The sequence below is a fragment of the Hypanus sabinus genome, chromosome 9 (assembly GCF_030144855.1).
Source record: "Hypanus sabinus isolate sHypSab1 chromosome 9, sHypSab1.hap1, whole genome shotgun sequence".
In the NCBI taxonomy this organism is placed as follows: domain Eukaryota; kingdom Metazoa; phylum Chordata; class Chondrichthyes; order Myliobatiformes; family Dasyatidae; genus Hypanus; species Hypanus sabinus.
The window spans coordinates 42,897,985-42,915,494 of NC_082714.1; the positions used below are offsets into that span (position 1 = coordinate 42,897,985).

General features: G+C 44.2%; 1 protein-coding gene across 1 annotated transcript in view; it reads right to left on the reverse strand.

Annotated features, from left to right (window-relative positions):
• LOC132398988 (large ribosomal subunit protein uL3-like) overlaps positions 1-11,031 on the reverse strand; it is a 47,143-nt gene extending 36,112 nt beyond the window's left edge. The window contains exons 1-3 of the mRNA XM_059978825.1: positions 10,954-11,031; positions 10,404-10,463; positions 1,383-1,575 (exon numbers count right to left, since the gene is read on the reverse strand). Coding sequence (XP_059834808.1) covers positions 1,383-1,575; positions 10,404-10,463; positions 10,954-11,031 — 331 coding nt within the window. The remainder of the gene's footprint in view (positions 1-1,382; positions 1,576-10,403; positions 10,464-10,953) is intronic.
• Between the last annotated feature and the right edge of the window lie 6,479 nt (positions 11,032-17,510).

Consider the following 17,510-nt stretch of genomic DNA (forward strand, 5'->3'; position numbering starts at 1 on the left):
AGCATTGGTGACTGACAATAAAGAGTGAAAAATGAAGTACTTGCAATTCTCTAGCAACTTTCGCAACTTTAGTACACTTCAATGTAAATGATAGTGAATTAAATACTTCAGATATATAACTCCTGTGGTAATTAAGTTAGGGCAGCCAATTTTTGCACAGTAAACAATAATGACATAATCTGTTTCTTAATTGTGTTGATTAAGAAATAAATACTGCTCAACAGCCTGAGAGATTTTCAGTCTTCAAAATGGTGCCACAGGATAATGAGGGAGCAAATGGGTTTTGTATGAATGTATCATCTGATATGACTATGCCTTTCTCAATGAAAATATAAAAAAATCAACAACTGTTGGATACAGCAGATTTAGGCCAATCTGTGGGAAGAAAAACAGTTAACGTTTCAGGTGAAAGACTATTTTTCAGAATGCCCCAAAAAAGGGACTTCAACCTGAAATGTTAATGATTCCTTTTCCCATGGATGCAGCCTGATCTGTCAGGTATTTCCAGCATTTTCTGTTTTTAATTATTGTCCCTTCTCAGGGTTGTTGTAGAACTTCAGCCAAGAACTTTCCTCGGACAGGCCGCTGGTTTTGAATTACTGCCATCGGAGAGGCCGCTGGTTTGAGTCGCTGACATCAGAGGGGTCATTGGATCATGATGCTCTCAGGGATGTTATCAAAATTCTGAGATTTATGGATTGGTCTGTAGTTCATATTGGCCTCTTTCGGTTCTGTAAAATTTTTTGTGCTTTTGCCCATACTTTCTTGTTGCAAGTTGGCAGGCTGAGGGTTTGGTTGATCTGTTAGTTTTTGTGCGAGGGAGGGCTTGGGTGAGCTGGGGATTTGTGAATGTTTCTTTTCGTGCAGGGGATTGGTGTCATTCTTTCAAGTGTTTATATAGTTTTCCGTATTCTATGGCTATCAGGAGAAGAGGCAAATTTCGGAGTTGGATTCCACGTACTTACTTTGATAATACAATGAACCTATGAACTTGGCTCACACCTCTGGAGTAAGAATTGAATCCACAATATTCATTCTTGGATGACCGAAAAGAACTCCAGTCTCTAAATTAGAAAGTTATAGGTTCAAGCCTCATTTCTGAGACCGGAACCCAAGAAACTACCCAGTCCATATTTGAAGGAATGGTGAAATGTTAGTCGAGCCAGCTTTCTGATGACAGGACATGAAATAAGAAGTCCCTTATGTTGTTTTCATGGACAGTACATTGCATAGACAAACATTACATGGTCTGACCAGATAAGAGTTTTTACGGACAAGGTAGACACATATAAGGCATTAACAAGGATATAAAGTTTAATTGCCTGGGCAACACATAAACAGAATGTTACATGGAACAAGGAGAAAAATGAGGCAAATCTTACTTTGGCCTGGTCTGTGTACATCCCGCAAAATATGAGTCATGCCGGCTTTGTATCCCAAAAAGGCTGTCAAATGCACAGGCTTGCTTGGGTCATCTTTAGGCCAGCTTTTAACTTTCCCTCTGTGCCTGGAACTTCTCTTACGAGGAAGGAATCCTGTGTGCCCGTGCCTGGGCGCTGAAAATTTGCGATGTGACTGGAGAAAAAAGTCTAATCATTAAAAAATGCCCTTCACACAACAGTTAATCAATGAACACCCACAGCACAAATATAAGCTCCAGATCTTCTGGAAAACGTTTAATTAAAGTTCAGAGTAAACCATATAAAAACAGGAATTATACAACACATGCATTCACAGTCCCTTTTATGGCTAATCTAAGAAAAAAATTCTTGTGTCCAATCACAAATTTTAAAATTAAGAGAAAGCATACAAACCATAACGTGGACCGTGTGTTAGCGGACAGCTGAAAGAGACAGTTTCTAAATGCTGAAATAAGCTCATACTTAAGATGTTACTTAATATACAATCACAAATTTAGCTCCTGGCTCCATTACCCCATGGATTGATTTCAGGAGTAGAGTGGCAAACCCAGGTTTGACACCACAGCAGTTGCAGCCACTGAAGCACCAGGTGCCACTGTCACTGTTCATTGAATGACAAATATCTACTGGCATCTTTTGAAGATTATTATTTGTGCTATTCTCCTTCATGGGATACATTACTCCTGAAAATAAAATGAATATTAATAGTGTTAGTCAAATGATATTTATGCTGTGTTACTAAAGATAATATGGATTCAGGGCTGTTGAATTACATAAAACTACATACGTATATTTTGTCATCCTTACTTATGACAGGACCCACATATGAAAACTTACTTAATATTGAAAAATATATGCTGGTCACTTTTTAATATCTAATAAAATCAATTGCATGTAAGCCCAGAATTAAAATGAGTAAGATGTGTATGCCCAGGGACATGGGTGGGCTCAGTCTACCAGACATCAGGTTATATAAATTACCCTTTGAAATGACCAAGTTAGCTAAACATTGGGACAGGGCTGATGTTGATTCAGATTGGGTAGTTATAGAACGGAGCTTGGCTGCACCACATTCTCCCCTTAACATTCTCTCACAACATGTGGAAAACAAGACTAATCTATATCCTATACTATTTCACTCAAGGAGTGTGTGGAGTAAAATTCATAAAGCTTGTAGAATGTCACATTTAAATCAGTTATACTCTTCGCTCTGAAATAACCCTGAGATATGCATTGGGGAAAGAATGGTGTACTGGAAAGGATGGAAGATTAAAAGTGTAAATACAGTAGGTGATCTCTATGAGAATGGGGTTTTTATGTTGTATGTGGATTTGCAGAGGAAATACAACTTTGTAGATAAAGGGAATTTCTGGAAGTATTTACAAATAAGACATTGCGTTAGTAGCATACTCAAGAATGGTGGCCCACAAAGTAACCCTTAAACTGAATACTTTACATTACCACAGGAAGTTCATGAAGAATCGGTGCTTTATAAAATGTTCAAGCACACTGTGGGTGAAACGTGTAACAATCTCAAAGCAGTATGGCAGAAGGATCTTGGAAGCAATATTGAAGATAATGAGTGGTCAAATATTTTATCAAATATGGGTAGACATATTAGGGAAGCAAGAGGGAAATTTATTTATCATATAGCTCTTTTTAGATAGCTCTTAAGGAGCCATGTATCTGTTCTCTATTGCTTTGTATTGGGTGTGATTATGTAAATTATGGTAACTAGTCTCATTAGTTTGGGTGTGGTAAAAGTGAAGGGAATAAGTTACATTTTCTTGCTTATTTTGTGGCAGTCTGTAGCTTGGGACTGGTGGAGGTCTTATCTTTGCCGGATAACAACCCCATGGTGGTTGCATGCTAGGAGCAAGTGGTTTCCTTTGATTTTGGATTAGTTTTGCCACTACAAACAGTGGCATCTTTTAATCTTACAACCACCAGAGGATATGGTGAATTTTAATTCCTTTCTCAAACCATGAATCTTGAAATGTAAAACATCATTAAGGTTGAAACTTATAGCAATGCTGCCAAATCTTCAAGTGAAGACTTCTGACAAGTACAAGACTAAAGATGCACACTTGAAATTTCTTCCAACTGGTCAGATTTAATATTGCATTATCAGAAGTGCTATACTTCAGATAACATATCTACATGAGGCCTAACATCCCAAATAGGTAACAGGAGAGATTCCCAAAGAGCACTTGCAAAAGAGCAGGAGAGGCTCCCTTGTATCTTGTCTAAATTTTGTCCCTCAAAAAGTAAGTTATCTGTTCATTGATGGGGCCCAGCTATGTGCAATTAGTTGTTACAAATTACAACAGTGATTAAACTTAACAGGAATTAATTTGCTATGTTGGAAATGTGATCCAAAAAGAAGATTTAGTTGCAAATATTTACTTCTTTATATTGATATGCAAAGTTGGAACTCCTAAAATAAAAACTTTCAAAGATGATTCCAATAATATTTTCAATTTTCAGTTAAAAATTAGCCCCTGGTGCTGCATGGTTCCTGTTAAGCAGTGTAATGAATTCCAAAGTAATGCTTCACTTTTTTCTAAATTTGACAATGAATAGGAGTGTGTGGCAAAGTGAATCTGCCTGTTATTTCTCTCTGTAATAGTATAAAAAGAATGGAGCCCATCAGTTTGCATTGAAAAAGAGTTGTAAATTAATATCTTAGATTTAACTCTCAATGCTAAGAGAAATTATGGATAATCAATGTCCAAAATATCCCAAAGAAGAAAATAAAAGGCAGAAAAGTTTTTGAGGTGATTTAACATTATAAAACAAATAGGCAAGTCACTTAGAGGAAACAGAAAATGAGTGAATAGCTATGCTCACAAGCACAGAATTCATCAGAAGATCTCTATCTCAAGTTCCAACTGACCTCACTCCATACTTCCAGAAGTTCTGTTACAGCTGATCTCTTGTCAGCAGCCAAGAAAGAAGTGAAACTTAATGCTATGATCTGAAATAATTGAACTCTATATAAAGGCAAGACAACTGTCAAATGCTCATGAACCATGCTACTCATCAAGCTTGAGATAAATAGTTAGGGCAGCATTAGAAGTTAAGGATAAAAAGTTCAGAATGGGAATTGAATTTATAAGGTGAACAGAGTTGCTCTTGAAGACAGAACAGAATCATCTGAACAAGCAACCAATTGATCTACTATTGACTTCCTTTGGATTTCTCCTACCTCAATACGCTGAGCTCTTTCTACTCGTCTTCCATCATCATTACTATTAAAAGTCATCTATGATCCAGTCTTGTCCACTGTATGGAGGACGTTGTCTATTTTTCAGATTGAATGTCCTCTGAGTTTTCCTTGAACTTCCTGGTACTGCAGAATAAAGACAGAGATCTTGCTGAGTGATTTTGTGCAACTTGGGACTAAGTTAAAATGCAGAAACAAAAAGGTAATAATCTCTGGATTGTTACCTGAGCCACATGCAAATTGGCATAGGGTTGATAAGATTGGAAAGCTAAATGTGTGGATCAAAGATTGGCAAAGGAAAAATGGGTTTGAATTTGTGGCGCATTGGCACTCGTATTGGGGAAGGAGGGAGCTATTCTGATGGGTCTAGCTAAATCATGCTGGGACTAGGGTCCTGGTGAATCACATAACTAGGGCTGTGGATAGGACTTTAAACTAAATAGTAGGGGGGTTGGGTTCAACAGCTTGGAGAAGTATACATAAAGTAAAAAGAAAAGAAAATACAGGAAACGTCACTGGAGTCTCAAGAATAAAGAATAAGACAAAATGTTTAGAAAGGGGTAAGAATTTGACTTCAGATAGCATGGAGCCAAAATTGAAAAGAAGAATGGTGAATGCAGGACTGAAGGTGTTATGCCACACAGTATATTTCATAAGGTATATTATCTTGTAGCACAGTTAGAAAATTGGCAGGTACAATGCTGCATGCATCACTGAGTCCTGGTTGAAAGATTATAGCTGGGAATACACATCCTATTGAAAAGACAGGCAGGTGGCGGCTAGAGTGGGGTGGTTCTGTTGGCAAAAATGAAATCAAATCCTTAGAAAGAACCAACATAGGATCAACAGATATAGCATAATTTTGGGTAGAGTTAAGAGACTGCAAGGGCAAAAAGACACTGATGGGAATTAAATACAAATAAAATGCAAAAAGAGATTAGAATCATAATCAGAATTGGGTTCAATATCACTGTCATATGTCATGAAATCTGTTGTTTTGTGGCAGCAGCATGATGCAATACATACTATTTTAAAACTATAAATTGCAATTAGAAATATATGTAAAATGCTAAGTTAAATAAGTAGTGCCAAAAGGGAGCAAAAAAAGAAGAAAATAGAGCAAGTGTACAGGGGTTCATTATCCATTCAGAAATCTGATGATGGAGGGGAAAAAATCAGCTCCTGAAACGTTGTATGTGTGTGTGTCTTCTGCACCTCCTCCTTGATGGTAGCAATGTGAAGAGGGCATGTTCTGGGTGATGGGGGTCCATAATGATGGATGCCACATTTTTGAAGCATCGCCTTTTGAAGATGTCCTCGATGCTGGGGGGGGGGGGGGGGGGTTGGTGAGGAGGTTTGGTCATTGCCCATGATGGAGTTGGCTGAGTTTATAACCCTCCGCCATTTTTCTGATCCTGTACAGTGCCCCCCACCTCATACCAGATGGTGATGCAGCCAGTTAGAATGATCTGCATGGTACATCTGTAGGAATTTGCAAGAGTCTTGGTGACATGCCAGGTATTCTCAAACTCCTAATAAAATACAGCTGCAATCATAGCTTTCTTTGTAATTGCATCAATAGGCTGAGCTGTAATTAGTAAACAGCAGCCTGATGTAAGTATTGCTATTGCCCAGGTGATCCAGGGCCGAGTGGAGAGCCAATGAGATTGCACCCACTGTAGAACTATTGTGGTGAAAGGCAAATTGCAGTGGGTCCAGGTGCTTGCTTAGGCGGGAGGTTATTCTGACCATGACAAACCTCTCAAAATACTTCATCACAGTAGTTATGAGTGCGACTGGGTGGTAGTCAATGAGGCAGCTCACCCTGCTCTTCTTGGGCAGTGGTATGATTGTTGCCCTTTTGAAGTAGGTGGGAAACTCCAACTGCAGCAGTAAGAGATTGACGATGTCCTTGAACACTCCCACAGTTGGCTGGTACACATTTTCAGTCCCCTACCAGGTACATTAGATTAGTTTTATTTGTCACATGTACATCAAAACATAACAGTGAAATATGTCGTAATGCATCATCATTTTTGCAATGTGCTTCTGGCGCCAGCATAGCATGCCTACAACGCACTAAACTTAACCAGTTGTCTTAGGAATGTGGGAACAAGCTGGAGTACCCACAGGAAATTCACATGGTTACAAGGAGAACATCCAGACTCCTTACTGACAGCAGTAGGAATCAACCATGATCAATGATCACTGACATTGTAAAACAACTATGATAACAGCAATGCAACCTGCAAAAGGGGCAATGCTATAATGATCATGGGGGATATCAGTATATAGGTAGATTGGGAAAATTATATTGGTGCTGAATCCCAAGAGAAAGAACTTATAGAGTGCCTACAAGATGGCTTTTCGGCTTGTGTTTGAGCCCAAAAGGGAAAAAGCAATTCCAGATTGTGTGTGTGTAATCAACCGGATTTGCTTAGGGAGCTTAAGGTAAATGAACCCTTAGGAGACAGTAATCATAATATGTTAGAATTCACCCTGCTGTTTGAAAGGGTGAAGCTTAAATCGAATGTATTGGTATTATAGTGGAATTGAGGGAAATGCACAGCATGAAGGAAGAGCTGGCCAAAGTTGATTGAAAGGGGACACTGGCAGGGATAACGGTAGACAATCAATAGATGGAGTTTCTGGGAGTAATTCAGAGGATGTAGGATCAGTTCATCCCAAAGAAGATGCATTACAAAGGGAGGATGAGGCAACAGTGGCTGATAAGGGAAGTCAATGAGAGAATAAAAGCATAAGGATTTGAAAGCTTTTAAAAACCAACAGAAGGTAACTAACAAAAAAATAAGAAGAGAAAAGATTAAAAATGAAGTTAAGCCAGGACATTTTTTCAGAAATATAAAGAGTTAATAAGAAGCTAGGGTGGACATTGGACCAACCAACACAAACAAAATGCTGGAGGAACTCAGCAGGCCAGACAGCATCTATGGAAAAAGGTACAGTCAATGTTTCGGGCTGGGTCCCTTCAGCAGGAGTGGAGAAAAAGAGATGAGGAGTCAGAGTTAGAAGGCAGGGGTAGGGGAGGGAGAAACACAAGGTAATAGGTGAAACTGGGAGGAGGAGGGGTGAAGTAAAGCTGGGAGTTGATTGGTGAAAGAGCTATAGGGCCGAGGAAAGGGGGATTTAATAGGAGAGGACAGAAGGCCATGGAAGAAAGATAAAGGGGAGGAGCACCAAAGGGAGGTGATAGCCAGGTAGAGATAAGGTGAGAAGGGGAAAGGGGGTAGATAATAGAGAAAGGGGAGGGGTCATTACCAGAAGTTTCAGAAATTGATGTTCATGCCAACAGGTTGGAGGCTATCCAGATGGAATATAAAGTGTAACTTCTCCAATTTGAGTGAGGCCTCAATGTGACAGTAGAGAAGGCCATGGATAGACATGTCAGAAAGGGAATAAAAAGTGGAATTAAAATGGGTGGCCACTGGGAGATCCTGCTTTTTCTTACAGATGGAGTGTGGGTGCTTGGCAAAGTGGTCTCCCAATCTACGCCAGATCTCACTGATGTACAAGAGGCCACAGCAGGAGCACCGGATACAATAGGTGATCCCAACCAGCTCACAGGTAAAGTGTTGCCTCATCTGGAAGGACCGTTTGGGCCCTCAATGGTACTGAAGGCGGAGGTGTAGAGGCAGGTGTAGCACTTGTTCTGCTTGCAAGGATAAGTGCCAGGAGGGAGATCAGTGGGGAGGATGTATGGGCAGGGGAATCGTGTAGGGAGAGATCCCTACTGAATGCAGAAAGTGGGGGTAGGGAAAGATGTGCTTGGTGGTGGAAACCCATTGAAGATGATGTGCTGGATATGGAGACTGGTGGGCTGGTAGGTGAACACAAGAGGAACACTATCCCTGGTAGGGTAGCGGGAGGATGGGGTAAGGACAGATGTGCATGAAATGGACATGAACATTGAACCACTGGAAATTATGCTGGAGAAGTAGTAAAGAGGAACAAGAAATGTTAGATGAACTGAATTAGTATTTTGCATCAGCCTTCACTGTGGAAAACACCAGCAGCATGCCAAACATCAGAGTGTCAGGGGAAGAAGTGAAAGTAATTGCTCTCACAAAGGAGAAAGTGATTGGGAACTCAAAGATCTGAAGGTAGTTGTGACATCTAGACCAGATGGACTACAACCCATCTTTAAGAATCACTGGATTCTGGAATACTTCCAGAGGACTGGAAAATCACAAATGTCACTCCACTATTTAGGAAGTTTAGGGAGGGAAAAGACAGGAAATTATAGACCATTTAGTTCAACTCCACTGTTTAGCAAGGTATTAAGAGTCCATTATTAAGGTTGAGGTTTCTGGGTACTTGGAAACAGATGATAAAAAGGCCAAAATCAGCATGGTTTCCTTCAGGGAAAACCTTGCCTAACAAATCTGTTGAAATTCTTTGAGGAAAATACATCAGCATAGATAAAATAGAGCTATTGCATGGCATTTAGAACAAAGATAAGGAGGAATTTCTTTAGCCAGAGGGTGGTGAAACTGTAGAACTTGTGCCACAGGCAGCTGTGGAGGGCAGGTCACTGAGTGCATTTAAGGTGGAGGTTGATAGGTTCTTGATCAGTCGGGGCATGAAAGGTTATGGGGAGAAGGCAGAAGAATGCGGTTGAGAGGGAGATGGATCAGCCATGATGAAATGGCAGAGCAGACTTGATGGGCTGAATGGCCTGATTCTGCTACTATGTCTTATGGTTTTATGTACTTGGAGTTTCAGAAAGCCTTTTACAAGATGCCACACCCAAGACTGCTAAACAAGAACCCATGGTATTACCAGAATAAACAGAAGATTGACTGACTGGCAGATGGCAAAGAGTGGGAATAACGAAGACCTCTCCTGTTTAGCTGCCATTGACCAGTGGTGTTTTGCACACTTCAGTGTTGGGTCCGCTACTTTTCACGTTAATACGTTAATAATTTGAATGTTGGAATTGACGGCTTTGTAGCCAAGTTTGCAGATGATACAAAGATAGGTGGAGTGGCAGGTAGTGTTGAGAATGCAGGTAATCTGCAGAAGAACTTGGACAAACTTGGAGAATAGGCAGAGAATTGGCAGATGAAATACACTGAAGGGAAGTCTATGGTCATGCACTTTGGTAGAAGGAATAAAGGAGTAGATTGTTTTCTAAATGGGGGTGAATTCAGGAATTGTGGATACAAAGAAACTTGGGAGTACTAGTGCAGGATTTTCTAAATGTTAAACTTGCGGTTTGAGTCGGTAAGGCAAATGCGATGTTGGCATTCGTTTCCATTGGGCTAGAATATAAGACAAGGCATAATGGTGAGGCTTTATATGGCACTGGTCAGTCTACATTTGGAGTACTGCCAGCAGTTTTGTACCCAATATCTAAGAAGGGATGTGCTGACCTTGGAGAGAATCCCGAGGAAAATTATGAGAATGATCTCAGAAACATAAAGGTTATGTATGAGTACCGGTGATCGTAATCATAAATTTAAAAAGCAGAAGTGGATGGCTACATCGGACCTATGTTCACTAGACATAATTGTACTGGTAAGAATGACAAAGAGTTTCTGCCAGGCCTCAACACAGTGTTATAAAGTTTAGAATATTTTGGGCTCAGATCGTGAGCAGTAATGGAAACGGGCAAAGCAGCGTGAGGTGCCTTCCCAAAAGGTAAAGAAAGTGGTGGCATCAGACACTGCACTCACGCATTATGATTCACATCGTCCAGTGCAGCTTGCCATGCACTGTTCGGGATGCCAACTCACATCCAGGAGGAAAGTGTCCAGGGCTGTCAGAACCATTTCCTTTAGTCGCAGGGTCAACTCCTGCAGTCACAACGGAGGAGGCCCCAGAACCAAGGATTCGTTCACAGCCACAAGTCTCTCCTGCCAAGCAAAGTGAGTTACTTTCTCCATTGAGTTGGAGTTTATAGCTAAGCAGGGAGGAGGGTTGAGAATTTAATAATTTAGTGATATTGTAAATATATTGCTTGAGTAAGCATTCTTTATTGGTTTAAATCATTCATTACAGATTCTCTGTAAACATGAACTGCTGGAAATCCTGAGAAACACATCCAAAATGCTGGAGGAACTCAGTAGGTCAGGTGATAGGCAGATGATAAAAAGAGCCAAGAGGCCAGAGGAGGAAGTAGAAGAAGAGGTAAGAGGGAGGATAAAACATTACTAGAAGGTAATTTCTTGTTTCCTGTTACCTACTGATTCTTACAGCTATGCCTCTTCTCACCCTATCTCCTGTTTCTCAGTACCTTCATCTCCACTGCATCTGTCCCCAAGATAAGGCTTTCCTCTCCAGGACCTCAGTGATGTCTTCCTTCAGTGAATGGGGCTTCCTCTCCTCCACCATTGTTGCTGCCCCCACCCACATCTCCTCCATTTCCCGGAAATCCACGCTCACCCTATCTTCCTGCTCCCTGAACTGGAATAGAGTTTCTCTTGACCTCACCTACCATGCCATTAGCCTCTGTATCCCACACATTATTCTCCACAACTTCCACAGCTTCAGTGGGATCCTATCACCAATCACATCTTTAGCGAGTCTCCATGATTCCCTTGTCAATTAATCCGTTCCCCCTATTCTCCCTCCTGATACACACTCTGCAAGAGACAGAAATACCACACCTGCCCATAGATGCTGCCTGGCCTGCTGCGTTCCACCAGCATTCTGTGTGTGTTGCTTGAATTTCCAGCATCTGCAGATTTCCTCGTGTTTGCGTTTACACACATATATACACATAACACTGTTAACTTTTGTTTATTTTGGCTAAGTTACCATATTATAAGTATATACTAATAAAGATAGCGGTTTTAACATTAAAACCGGACCCAGTGTGAAATCTCTTGTTGCTGATTTGTTCCTAAAATGTTACAGTTCATAACAGTTGTCTACCGTATCTGGTGCTTGCGATATGGCCTCCTCTACATTGTTCAGACCTGGCATAAATTGGAATCAGAATCAGGTTTATTATCACTGGCATGTGTCGTGAAATTTGTTAACTTAGCAGCAGCAGCTCAATGCAGTATGTAATCTAGAAGAAGTGGGAAAATAATAAATAAATAAATAAATAGATAGATAAATAAATAAATAAGAGTATACTGTAGTATGTATGTTCAATAGATTAAAAATCATGCAAATATATATTAATAATATATATATTTTTAAGTGAGGTAGTTTTCACGGGTTTAATGACCATTTAAGACTTGGATAGCAGAAAGGAAGATGCTATTCCTGAATCGCTGAGTGTGTGCCTTCAGGCTTTTGTACCTCCTACCTGATGGTAACAGTAAGAAAAGGGCATGCCCTGGGTGCTGGAGGTCCTTAATAATGGATGCTGCTTTTCTGAGACACCACTCCTTGAAGATGTCCTGGGTACTTTGTAGGCTGGTACCCAAGATGGAGCTGATTAAATTTACAATCCACTGCAGCTTCTTTCTATCCTGTGCAGTAGAACCTACCCCCCCCCCCCCCTCCATACCAGACAGTGATGCAGCCTGTCAAAATGCTCTCTATGGTACATCTATAGCAGGTTTTGTCTATTTTTATTGACATACCAAATCTCTTCAAACTCCTAATGAAGTATAGTCACTGTCTTGCCTTCTTTATAGCTGCATCGATATGTTGGGACCAGGTTAGATCCTCAGAGATCTTGACAGGAACTTGAAACTCTCTCCACTTCTGATCCCTCTATGAGGATTGATACGTGTTCCCTCGTCTTACCCTTCCCGAAGTCCACAATCAGCTCTTTCGTCTTACTGACGTTGAGTGCAAGGTTGTTGCTGTGACACCAATCCACTAGTTGGCATATCTCACTCCTGTATGCCCTCTCATCACCATCTGAGATTCTACCAAACAATGGTTGTATCATCAGCAAATTTATAGATGCTTTTTTAGCAGTGCCTAGCCGCACAGTTATAGGCATAGAGAGAGCAGAGCAGTGGGCTAAGCACACACCCCTGAGGTGCACCAGTGTTGATCATCAGTGAAGAGGAGATATTATCAACAATCTGCATAGATTGTGATCTTCCGGTTAGGAAGTCAAGGATCCAATTGCAGAGGAAGGCACAGAGGCCCAGGTTCTGTAATCAGAATTGTGGGAATAATGGTGTTAAATACAGAGCTATAGTCAATGAACATCATTTTGATATAGGTGTTTGTGTTGTCGAGGTGGTCTAAGGCCATGTGAAGAGCCATTGAGATTGCAACTGTTGTTCACCTATTGTGGCGATAGGCAAATTGCAATGGGCGATAGTCATTAAGGCACCTCACATTATTCTTCTAAGGCACTCTTTGAAGCAAGTGGGAACTCCCGCCTATAGCAGTGAGAGGTTGAAAATGTCCTTGAATACTCCCGCCAGTTGGTTGGCACAAATTTTCAGAGCCTTACCAGGTACACCATCAGGACCTTCCACCTTGCGAGGGTTCACCCTCTTTAAAGACAATCTAACATTGGCCTGAGACAGAGCTGGGAATACATCCCTCATGCGTGTGCAAGACGCCTGGTATAGGAGTGTCGTGAGGAGTCTGTGTAGGGCTTGGTGTGCGCAGTGTCACCTCGGGTACAGGGTTCATAGTTACCGTGGAGTGTTCGGAGTAGTGGTCTGCTGCTCCTGCAGGCACCAGGTTGCGGACGGAGACCATGTCCTTCCCACCCATCAGGTAAGACCACGTAGGCATACCGGGGGTTCACATGGAGAAGGTGAACCCTCTCGACCAGCGGGGAGTATTTATTGCTCCTCGCATGTTTCTGGAGCAGCACTAGCCCTGGGGATGTCAGCCAAGCCAGTAGGGTGGTCCCAGTGGCAGACTTCCTGGGAAAAGAAAATAGGCGCTCATGAGGGGTGGCGTTGGTGGACGTACATAACAGAGAGCGGATAGAGTGGAGTGCCTCGGGGAGGACCTCCTGCCATTGAGACACCAACAACCCCTTTGACTTAAGGGCTAAAAGCGTGGCCTTCCACACTGTGGCATTCTCCCTCTCCACCTGTCCATTTCCCCGGGGATTATAGCTAGTGGTCCTACTAGTAGCAATACTGCTAGCCAGCAGGTACTGGCGCAGCTCGTCACTCATAAAGGAGGACCCTCTATCACTGTGGATATGGCAGGGATATCCAAACAGAGTGAAGAGCTGGCGCAGGGCTTTTATGACGGACGTGGCAGTGGTGTCGGGGCAGGGGATGGCAAAGGGGAACCGCGAGTACTCGTCGATAATGTTGAGGAAGTAGACATTGCAGTCAGTGGAGGGAAGGGGGCCCTTAAAGTCAACACTCAGTCACTCAAAGGGACGGGTGGCCTTGTTAAGTTGCACCTTTTCAGGACGATAGAAGTGCGGTTTGCACTCAGCGCAGACTTAGCAGTCCCTGGTCATCATCCTGATGTCCTCAAGGGAGTAAGGCAGGTTCTGGGCTGGTAAAATCGGGTGACCACCGGATGGCAAAGATCTGCATGGAGGGCATATAGCTGGTCGAGCTGCGCGCTGGCACACGCTCCCCAGGATAGGGCATTGGGGGCTCACTGAGCCTTCCAGGCCGGTACAGGATATCATAGTTGTAGGTGGAGAGTTCTATTCTTACCGCAAAATTTTATCATTTTTGATTTTGCCCCGCTGTTGGTTGCTAAACATGAATGCAACTGAGCGCTGGTCGGTCAGCAAGGTGAACCTTTTGCCGGTGAGATAGTGCCTCCAGTGCCTAATAGCTTCCAGTATGGCCTGGGCTTCTTTCTCCACCGCGGAGTGCCGAATTTCAGGGTCTTGAAGGGTACGAGAAAAGAATGCTACTGGCCTGCCTGCCTGATTGAGGGTAGCAGCCAGCACGAAATCAGAAGCGTCACTCTCTACTTGGAAGGAATGGTCTCGTCCACCGCATGCATCGTTGCTTTGGCAATGTCCCCTTTAATGCAGCTGAAGGCCTCGTGGGCCTCGGCAGAGAGGGGAAATGTGGTAGACTTGACTGGGGGCGGGCCTTGTCTGCGTAATGGGGGACCAATTGGGCGTAATAGGAAAAGAAGCCCAGGCACCGTCTGAGGGCTCTGAGGGTGGTGGGAAGAGGGAGTTCTGACAGGGGGTGCATATGGTCGGGATCAGGGCCAATGACCCCGTTTTCCACGACATACCCAAGGATAGCGAGTCAGGTGGTTCCGAACACACACTTGTCCCTGTTATAAGTAAGGTTCAGGGCTTTGGCCACCTGGAAAAATTGTTGGAGGTTGGCATTGTGATCCAGCCAGTCGTGACCACAGATGGTGATATTATCCAGATAGGGAAATGTGGCCTTCAGTTGGCACTGGTCCACCATCCGGTCCATTTCCCTCTGGAAGACAGAGACACCATTTGTGACACCGAAGGGGACGCGCAGGAAGTGATAGAGCCTGCCGCCCGCCTCGAAGGCGGTGTAGGGGCGATCCTCTGGGCGGATGGGGAGCTGGTGATAAGCGGATTTCAGATCTATGGTCGAGTACACCTTGTACTGAGCTATCTGGTTGACCATATCCGCGATGCGGGGTAGGGGGTACATGTGAAGCTGCGTGAACCTATTGATGGTCTGGCTATAATCCACGACCATCCTATTTTTCTGCCCGGTCCAAACAATGACCACCTGGCCCTCCAAGGACGTGCTTGGCTCAATGATCCCCTCCCTGAGCAGCCGCTGCACCTCCGACGGAATGAAGGCCCTGTCCCCTGCGCTGTACCTCCTGCTTTTAGTTGCCACAGGTTGACAATCGGGGGTCAGGTTAGCGAACAGCGGGAGGGATCTTGAGGGTGGAGAGGCTGCAAGTGGTGTCAGTAGCACAGCTGTCGGCATGGTGCTGGGTGGGAAGTGTGTGTCGGTGTGTGTGTGTGGTCAGTAGCGGGGTATATGACGAAGTCCCACAAAACTGAGGATTCCTGACAGTGAGTGGTGGGAGGGGCCTGTCATATGCCATTGTCACACTTTTGAGGTGGCTCTGGAAGTCCAGCCCCAATGGCATAGGCGCGCACAGTTGAGGCATGACCAGTACTGCAAAGTCCCGATATTCTGTGCCCTGCACCACCAATGTCGCTACACAACCCACCCGGATGTCTGTGGAATGCGACCCAGAAGCCATGGTGACCCTCTGGCTTACCGGCCGTGTCATGAGTCTGCAGCATTGCACCGTGTCCGGGTGAATAAAACTCTCAGTGCTGCCCGTGTCAAACAGGTAGCTAGTCCTGTGCCCCTCCACCAGAATGTCCATCATTGACCTTGCAAGCTGGTGTGGGGTGCTTTGGTCGAGGGTTATGGAGGCCAGAGTTGAACCGCCGTCTTGGTGCCCGGTAAGTACCGGTGGGTTGGGGGCGGGGCGAGGGGGCACTGACAAAGATTGCCGCCCCCATGTCTCGCATGAGGCGGGCAGGCAAGATGGCAGCCCCCATGCCTCACACGCAGCGCTGCCCAACCCCGCTCAAGGTTCCGACTTACAGACGTTGGCGAAATGGCCCTTCTTCCGGCAGCTGGAGCAGGTAGCTTCTCGGGCCGGGCAGCGTTTTTGGGGATGCTTTTCGAGTCCGCAGAAGTAACACTGAGCGGACTTGCGACTGGCAGCAGCTGTGGTGAATTCGCTCGCGGGCGGCAGCAGCAGGGTCTGCAGTGTCCACGGAACCGGCAGGGGATCGCGCAGCTGGACAGTGTCAGTGTTGTGCAGAACAGCCTCCAGCATGTCGGCCGTTTCAATCGCCAAGCGTAAGGTAAGATTGGCATTTTCCAGCAGCCGCTGGCGCGCATACGCTGACCTGATCCCCGTAACGAAGGCGTCTCATACTAGCAGCTCCGCATGTTGCTCCGCCGTCAGTCCTTTGTAGTCACAAGCTCGCATGAGTGTCTGTAGGGCTCGGAGAAACTCCCTGCTCGACTCGTCGGTTCGCTGTCGCCACGTCGGTAAGCAATGTCTTGCGTAGACGGTGTTCACCGGCCGCAGGTACTGTCTTTTGAGGGCGTCCAGTGCCCCTTGGTAGGTCAGCAGGTCCCTGATAAGGGACAATACTTTCGGACTTACTCTGGATAGTAGGATTTTGTACATTGTGGCAGGCTCAGTCACTGGAATCGCTTCCAAGTATGATTGGAAGCATGCAAGCCAGAGTTCAAAGGCAAGAGCTGCTTCTGGAGCTTGGGGGTCCAAGTCTAATTTTTCCGGACGTAAAATACTTTCCATGTTTTAAAACTTCCAGCCAATAAAATTGATACACCATCAATAACTCTCAGAGATGTGAGGTGAGATATAGACTTTTATTGGCTGGAAGAAAGAACAAGCCGCAATTGACCTCCACACTACATCCTGGAGACTGAGGGCAGGGCTCAGGCTTCAATCGCCTTTATACCGGGGTCCGTGGGAGGAGCCACGGTCTGTGGGAGGAGCCACAGGAGCAGTTAGCGGGGGGGCATGTCCAGACAGGTATATGTAGTTCACCACACAAACCATGTCATACATCCGATGTTGCCTCCGTCCTCATTCGAAATTGTCTCTTTGCCCTTGAAATAGCCCTTTGCAAGTCATACCTGGTTTTCTGGTACAGGTCTGGGTCACCAGCCTTGAATGCCACAGACCTTCAGCAGACGACGTTCCTCTTGGTTCATCCACTGCTTTTGGTTTGGGAATATACAGCAAGTCTTTGTAGGTACACACTCATCCAAAATTAGGGGACCGCTTTGACAAGCACCTCTACTCCATTCAATCAAAGTGGAATTTTCTGATGGCCAACTTTTTAAATTCCTTTCCCCATTCTGACATGTTAGTCAGAATGAGGCCATTCTTAGGGTGGAGGTGCAACACCATCTAGCTAGCCTCCAACACGTTGGTGTGAAGATTGTTTTCTCCTTCCGGTAAGTTTTTTCCTCCCTATT